This window comes from Microtus ochrogaster, chromosome 2, assembly GCF_000317375.1.
Source record: "Microtus ochrogaster isolate Prairie Vole_2 chromosome 2, MicOch1.0, whole genome shotgun sequence".
Taxonomy (NCBI): domain Eukaryota; kingdom Metazoa; phylum Chordata; class Mammalia; order Rodentia; family Cricetidae; genus Microtus; species Microtus ochrogaster.
In genome coordinates this window covers 87,377,843-87,386,438 of record NC_022010.1, presented here as the reverse complement: position 1 = coordinate 87,386,438, position 8,596 = coordinate 87,377,843, and the positions used below count along the sequence as shown (strand labels likewise).

Here is an 8,596-nt window from a genome sequence, read left to right as displayed (position 1 = left end):
AGGGGGGAGGACCTTGGACTTTCCACAGGGCAGGGAACCCTGACTGCTCTTTGGACTGGAGAGGGAGGGGGAGAGAGTGGGGGGAGGGGAGAAGGGTGGGAGGCTGGGAGAAACTTTCTTTTCCTTTTCTCAATAAAAAAAAACAACAACAACAACAAAAAAAGAGTGTGATAGTGGAAGCAGCGTGCAGCATACGGTGAGGAAGGCCGGAGAGCAAGTCCACAGTGTAAGCAAATGGAGATGGCAGCCTAGAGAGGTTCCACAGCAGCTCAGCTCTCCACAATGGAACTGTAGCTTCAGTGTGTAGTGGACTTGGAGGATGAAGCTGATCAAGGCAATCAGACCTGTGTTAAATAATTCCTGGTTATATGGTTTGGGGGTCCACAGTAAAGACCTATCACTATATGGTAAGGTGCATCACTATTCTAATAGCTAAACTGGACTAGCATAGGTTGAATTTTTAGTATCCTGAAAAGAAATTTTTGTTGGTGGCTTCAGAGATATTCTGGATGAAAATATTAGATAACTCGACTGGACTTCAAAAAGGTAACCGGCAGAGTGATTTATTATGTCTCTAAGGACAACTGTCAAGACAGACTACACAAGAAAGAGAAAGTCTATAAATGGCACCCATCTTCCTAGAACATTGCTATCAACTGCAGATAATGAAAATTTCAATATATTAAGTTACAGGATAAAACTTACAGTTCCACTTATTTAATAGGAAATCAAATAGTGCCTTGTACATTAATTCAACATGTAGTAGGTATTCAGTATTTGTTGAATTAATATAGGCATAGATGCATATATATACAAAAGAAAATATCAAGAAAAATTAATAAATGACTACTTGGTTAAAAAGATAAGAACTACTGTATTGATAGCAAATAGTGGTTAATATTTTAATTTTTCTTCAGAAACCAGGAAGTCACTGTTTAAATATTTTCAAAGACTATTTTAGCCTGTAGGGCTCAGCAAAGGTCACCTTTCATATATACTTCTATTAAAATTTTACTTCTGATTAAATAAAAGTGAGACTCGAGTCTATAGATGAAGTAACTTTATTAATAAAATACTTAAAAGTTTAAAAACATAACCTTTACCAAAAAATAATCCAATAAAGTTTCAACTTTTGTAATCAAAGTTTCAAATAGACTTGTTTAAAAATCTTCATCTGCATGGCCAGGTGGTAGTGGCACACGCTTTTAATCCCAGCACTTGGGAGGCAGAGGCAAGCGAATCTCTGAGTTCGAGGCCAGCCCGGTCTACAAGAGCTAGTTCTGGGACAGGCTCCAAAGCTACTGAGAAACCTGGTCTCAAAAAAACCCCAAACCCGCCCCCTCCCCGAAAAAGCTTCCTCTGCTATTGAGATGAACAGGGACAAAACTCCTCTACATTTTCCCTAATTTAACCACAATGAGTTGATTGTTTTCATTCCTTAATAATGAATTACAAGAAGGGGGGCAAAGCAACAAAAAGGCAGTGGCAAAAGCTCGTAACTTCCACTTGAGAAGTAATGTCAACAATTGAAAAGCAAACTGCTTAAACTTTGCTCTGTCTCATGTTACAGCACCATCTGGTGTTTATTGTGTAAAAAGGCTATGACTATAAATGTCCTTTTTCAATGTCTTCTACAAATATTCCAGCTTAAGGACAAAATGCTATAAGCATATGACTGGGAGAATAAAGCTAGTCATACTCATACGTGCAATAGGGAAACATGAAGTCTCAGAGTGAGAAATTAAAGTGTCATTACAGAAGGAACCATTCAAGCAACTTTCAGAAAGTACACTACCGAGAAGAGAAGAGCTGTGGGGAGGCATCTCAGTTAGTTGGGAGAGTGCCTGCTGAGCCTGCACAGGCTGTGGGTTGATCTGATCAACATAGTTCACACCTGTAATCCCAGCACTTGGAAAGTAGAGGTGATGGATATGAAGTCTGAGGTCATCCTTAGCTACATAACAACCTCAAGTACAGCCTGAGCTATCTGAGGTCCTGTCTTAAAGAAAACAATCCCAAAAGAAAGCAAATTAAAAAAGGACAACGACAAAATATAAGTTAAGAGAGGAAGCTAGCTGTGATGGCACAACTCACAATGCTGAGGCAGGAGGATCTAGAGTTCAAGTTCAACCAAAGCGACACGGCAAAATCTTGTCTGGAAAAAGCGTTGAGGTTGCAGCTCAGTGGCCGCGAATGCTCAGAGCATTTGCCTAGTATGCCAAGGTGGTCTACCTGGGGGTGGGGAAATGAAACATATCCTACAACTTTGTTTAAGATGCAAAATTTAATACAAAGCAGGCCATCAAATAAAACAAGAGTTCATATTTAATATTTCAAGAAATCCTATTAGTAAGCTTGCTCATAACACTGAGTAAGTTCTTTAATCACTCTCAAGAGCAATATAACATTACAACTGACAGGTAATTGCACACATTTATTATACTAATAGATGGCTACCTTGATTATTCAATATTCTGTAAGAGAAAAACATCTCTTGCTAATGCGCCATTACTTACACCAGTACAGGCTTTCCTGATATCCTAGGATGTCTTAGCACTTCTGACATTGTCTCTTTTGTCTCTTCCATTCTCTCTTCATCACTGGAATCCACAACAAATATTACCCCATAGGACTCAGCGTAATAATTCTTCCAAATTCCCCGAATTCTTTTTCCACCTCCCAAGTCAAAGATGGTAACTTCAAACTTTCCTTGTCTAAGGTCGATTTTAGAAAATCCAACAGTGGGAGCTACGTCTTCAGGATGCTCTGTTTCAAATGATACAAAAAGAGGAATCTTTAGACTTTAATATCAGTTTATCTCTACAACATAAATTATATAACAAGTATCATGCATTTGTCATTACAAAATGGAAAAATCACTTCCACTAGATGGAAATATCCAGCTAGTATTTTCACTATACACAGATAGGAATTTTGTTTTTGGTTTTTTATTTGTATTTTGTTGTTGTTGTTTTTCAAGACAGAGTTTCTCTGTGTATCACTGGCTGTTGTGGAATTCACTCAGTAGACCAAACTGGCCTTGAACGCAGAGAACTGACTGCCTCCTGAGTACTGAGATTTAACCCATTCATGTACCACCCCCACCTGGTTGTTTCATTGTTTTACCTAATTACTACAGTCTTAACAGTTAGCATGAAATGGGTCCTTACTAATTGTATGTTGACAGAGTGAATGCGGTATTGTGTTAAGGTTATTGATGCTTCAATCGATTTCAACCTTTCAACACCGCATCACTCACTCAAGGGTTCTATTACAAATTCTATGGAAAAATAAGCAAAGTCAAGAATGCTTAAAAAGAAAAGAAAAGAAATAAAAGAATCAAAAATGGAGGAAGCTGAAAAGAATAAGGCAATTCTTTCTAAATCAGAAAAATCTACAATTGGAATGAAGAGATTTTTAAGGGCATACTGAAAAGAGAGCTCAAATTCAGACCTTCTATAGGAACTTTTTCTTATATGTTCCAATAAATTTATAATTGGTGGATTTGGGGTGAGAAGAGAAATTTTATTGACGACACCAAGCAAAGGGGGCACATGGCCACACCTGCGAAGGGGAGCAATGACCACGAGGTTTAAAAAGACCCTGAGAGACATGGAGGAATCATTCCAGGAGATAGGGCTAGGCTAAGGCTGGGGAGCAAGGGGACCCTCAGAGTGAAAAATCAAACAAGAGCAAGGGACTAAACATTGGCAATGAAGCAAATTCTCAACAGGTTTTCTCTGGTTTGGTTTTTGTCTGCAGCTGGTGATCTCCTGCCTCAGTTTCCCCATGTCTGTATGACAAGGATGCCCTACGATGCCTGGCAAATCTTTCGTGAATATGGGTGGAAACCAGACCTCACAGGGTCCTGAAAGCTGCTGAAGGCCCTTCGCATATCAGTTACGCAGTTCAGTGATTAAAGTATTGCTCTACTGACTGAAAATGAGTGATTGGCCATTTCTCAGAGAGCTAAGAGAATTAAAACAAAAGATAGAAGAGAAAGCTTATTAAATATTAATAGACTATAGATTCAGTGGCGAAGAGAAAACTTTAACATCACATGTGCTTCTTCCATCTCTACTTATTACTAGAATGTGCCATAAATCTTTCTCCACAGGGCTTTGTTTAGAGCTGTATGGTTCAAGTGTAGAAAGATGCCATGAAAGACTTTTAATTTTTTATGTGATAGTAAATGGATTAAAACTCAGTTCCTCGGTTGTACCAGCTATATCTCCAGCTCTTGGGAACAAAACGTGGTTAGTGGCCCACCCTATTATATGGACTCTATATAAACTATTGCCATAATTCAGAAATTTCTATTAAATGACACTGGTTGTCACTGAATAAAACATTCACTGTGATGAATCTGCGTGGAGTGTTCTAGGATTAATTACAGCCGAGAAACAGGCTTGCAAAGTGCCCCACTCCCTCTCAGGAAGTATCCAAGAGCAGCTTCTGCACTGCCTGGCACACTTCACAGAGCCATTGTAAGTCACGTTTCTGCTGCTAATTTCTCCATTACTAAAAAGGCAAAAGGGCAAGGCTAGACCTACTAAAAGGAGCCTGCCTTTTCAGAAGCAGGATCACACAGGAGCCCAAATGGAGAGCTAAATGCTGGGGAGGTAGCTCCATTCAGAGAGTGCCTGCCTGGCAGCCTGAGTAAGATCCAAGCACTAAATAAATAAGGCAGTGCTGTGTTTGACTATAAACTCAGCATTTGGGAGGTGTAGGCAGAAGAATTAGCACTCTGACTAAGAAAAATAATAACGATGAGGTGGATCACAGCCAGAAAAGATTGTTGTCTTTGAGTGTGAACTGAAAGACACTGCCAGGAAATGAACAAAGGAAGCACATTGGCTGTGCTGGAGCATGGACAAGAGAACTAAACTAGAGCAAATGCTAACTTGGTGAAAGAACATTATTAGGGACCAGAGTGCAAACACAAATAGGTTATGGCTGTCATCCCCAAAGAACATTGTTAGGGACCAGGGTGCAAACACAAATAGGTTATGGCTGTCATCCCCAAAGAACATTGAGAAATACGAAAATCTCAGGGCTGGAGAGATGGCTCAGAGGTTACAAGCACCGTTGCTGTTCCAGGAGCATGGTTTCATTTCCAGCATGCACATGGCAGCTCCCAGCTGTTTCCCACTTCCGTTCTAGGAGATCCAATTCTTTCTTCTGGCCTCTGTAGGGACCAGGCATTTAGCAGACATTTAGGGGGGAAAAACCCACCCATACAAATAATAAAACAACTTTAAAATACAGAGATTAAATATTAATGGGAATGACACAAAATGTGAATGCTCTGTGAAAAGACAGAGATGATCCTAAGATGAAGGGAAGGACTGAACTCGTCAAGAGAGGCTTCAAAAACTACGGAGAGTAAGAAGAAAGTCTCAGAAGTAACACAATTAGAGATTGAGAAGGTACTAATCTAAGCAAGAGAACAATGCAAGCAGAGAAAAAGTGGTCATAATAGCCCTAGTAAATCCGTTAGCATCTGTGTAATCAGTTACTGGTGACCTTTTACAGGTAAATCCATTGACATAGAGATACATGGTCCTCAATCTTAAGACTTACAGCAATGTATGTTAAGACAAAATAAATCTAAGATAAAATACAAATACATAATAAATAAGCATTTATTAGGTATTTCTTACATTATTATTAATTATTACACATTTATTATTACCATTATTATTAATCAGATTACTAATCTACAGAGCTCTTGGTCTATTGTTAAAAATATATGTGTGTGCATTTGTGTGTATGCATATATATATACACACATTTTATATATATCAAACGATTATAATATAGTGAAAATATGCTAATACCAAACAAAGCCAAGGATAATCCACAGAAAAAAACTAAACTTTTACCCAAAATAACATAATTTCCTATTAGGAAACAGTATTGGATAAAAATCCCTAGGACTATTTCTTTAGTCTGGATACATGAGTGTTTACAAAAGACATTGATTCCCAAATGCAGAGGCAGTGACCAGCCATGAGAGGAGGGTCTAGATTAAATGGTGGTCTATTAAATATTTAACAACTTATTTGGAAGTAGAGGGAGAAGGTTATTGTGTAGCTTACGCCCAATTTCATAGTGTAACTACTCCCACGATGACTGATTACAGACTAATTCTAGTTACTAGTTAGATACCCAACAAGAAATTTGGGAAGAAGCAGACAGCCCTGGCTCTTGCTAGAAATTCTGACTCAATATACTGAAGCAGTGGTGGGGCCCAGAACACCACTGCTTCTTGTCAGTGCACATGAGCTAAAGTGAGGCACCAGTTTCTGCCTCATGGTCCTAAAGGAGGGAAGCACGGCCGCCTCTTCTCTCCTACAGCTTTTCCTTGCAGCTCAAATGCATGCTGCACAGAGCTATCTTCGGCTACGTAGAAGAGAGAGAACAGTAGGGATGGCAAAGTGAATAGGAAAGAAGGCCTGAGTCCCTAGCATCAGGGAGTGACATCCTAGTCCTAGACTAGTTTTGCATGGCCAGAGGGAAATAAACTCTAATCTCATTGAAGCACCGTGACTCAGATCCCTCTAAGACTCACGCACAATAACACAATCGTTCTGATGCTCAGGGAGATGAACAGCCCAGTGAAAAAAGGGAAGATACTTCTAGAAAAAGCTATTGTGACATGAGAGATACTGGGGTCTGCATTTAAACAACAGCAATACGGTTAAAGAAAAGGTACATGTATCACAAAACAAACAAACAAAAAACTAGCAGAAGGGGGTTGATCAGAGAATAAGAACAGAACAAGAAATAAGTAAAAAAGTAAGTCAGGGAATGGACATTTTAAGAAGGCTTGGCCCAGTGGTGGTGGCACATGCGTTGAAGCCCAGCACTTGGAAGGAATGCTACACAGAGAACCCTGACATGAATAAACAAAGAAGAAAAGAAGAGGAGATAGAAGAGGAGCAGAAGGCTGTCTACTATTTCAAGAAGCATGGTTTAAACCACTGGGACACCAAAATAAGTATCACTGCCCTTAGGGAATTAACATCCTGGAGAAATAGACAGATAAACAGACAGTGCAGCTAAGTATAAGCCAAGTGGAGCCCAAAAGAGAATGGAATTGAGTCTATTAGGTACTCCTCAGGATGGTCACAACTGGGAAAGTTTATGAGAGAGGAGACTATAGGGCAGTATTTGTGTAATCCCAGCAACTGTGAGGCTAAGGCAGAGAACTGCTAGCGTGGCTTACTTCCTGTCTCCCACTGATCAATGATGTGAACATGTCAAGGAGACTACACCTATTCAAATCTGAAATATGACAGTAGAGGGACATCAGGAAGCCAGAGCCTATTCATAGCATAAGTAAATAAACAACACAAACTAGTATACTATCTCTGTCCAATTAACATGTAATAAAGGAATTCATATAAACAAACAGCTTCGAAAAATTAAGGTTCAGAAAGCAAATATTTTCTACTTACCTCCTTGGATTCCCTTTGCTGTGGCCGTTTTACCAGCGTTATCAAGGCCCACCATCACAAGGGTCACCTTTCTTAAAATGACAAAATTTAAAATCACTCAGCACGCAATGGAAGATACAAACAAATTCATCCTTTCATGCAACATTTAAGTAGCCTATACTTTATACCAGACAATCTTTTAGATGCTAGGAACTACGCTGATGAATAAAACACCGACTCAAAAGCACAATTTATGAAGACACCATCCTATTGTCCTCTAAGCAAAAATTTACTGCACAGAGCAAAACTAATAACCAAAGACTAGTTGAGCTTTACAGGTGAGAAAATACAAGGCCATAAAGTTAAATAATTTGTTAAAGGTCACACAATGAATTAATTAGCAAGTCAAAACCAGCATCTACTACTAACTTCAAGGAACTCCATAAACCTGGGGATGGTATATACTGGTCCTGCTAATCTGATGCTTCAGTTCCCTAGTAAAGCTCATCCCTGACCCGTGTGATCTTTGTACAATGTAAAGGGTGGAACAGCCCATCATCACTGTGGACCTAGGAGTGAAAGTGTTTGGGGAAAACAGGGAGAAGTACAGCATAGCATGGCTGCCATGCTAAGACTACAGGGTGTAACCTAAATGAGGCAGATCAGAGGACAGAGCTCGGAGGGGCAAAGGAACAGAAGCCAAGCCTTATTAAGCATTGCTAAATGCTAGAAAACACAAATGTTTTAACTTTTTATATATGCATATAGATATATATCACATACACACGCTTCAGACAACCTGCGCTGACCTTAGAAGGCATTCCAGGCTGTGTACTTAAATGACCCTGATGCTATTCTTTCTAAAACATGGCAGTGGAGGTGGCACCTCCTCAGTAACTCTGGAAGAAGCCAGTGGTTGGTGCAACGTGGGACTTGTGACAGTCCCTTCTACAAGGTCTGTGAAAGGCTGTGCTGTGACTAGTGTAAACATAACCCTTCATTTGTATTCCACAGCCATGCCACATCCTGCTCCTGGCTATCTAATCAGACGATTCGGCTCACTCTCTGAGTCTGTTGGGACGGCCCAATGAAAAGCTTCTGTCATATGGTATTTTCTCTGATCAAAAAGTACAGCAAGCTAATCTTAAGTAGAG

The 8,596-nt window shown here is 39.6% G+C and overlaps 1 protein-coding gene across 4 annotated transcripts in view; it reads right to left on the bottom strand.

The window, feature by feature from the left end:
- Arl13b (ADP ribosylation factor like GTPase 13B) overlaps positions 1–8,596 on the bottom strand; it is a 62,012-nt gene that overhangs the window by 40,365 nt on the left and 13,051 nt on the right. For 2 of the 4 annotated variants that reach the window (XM_005345251.3, XM_013352796.2), the window contains exons 2-3: positions 7,464–7,534; positions 2,517–2,766 (exon numbers count right to left, since the gene is read on the bottom strand). In XM_005345251.3, coding sequence (XP_005345308.1) covers positions 2,517–2,766; positions 7,464–7,534 — 321 coding nt within the window. The remainder of the gene's footprint in view (positions 1–2,516; positions 2,767–7,463; positions 7,535–8,596) is intronic. The other 2 variants (XM_026788161.1, XM_026788169.1) reach the window with 2 other exon arrangements.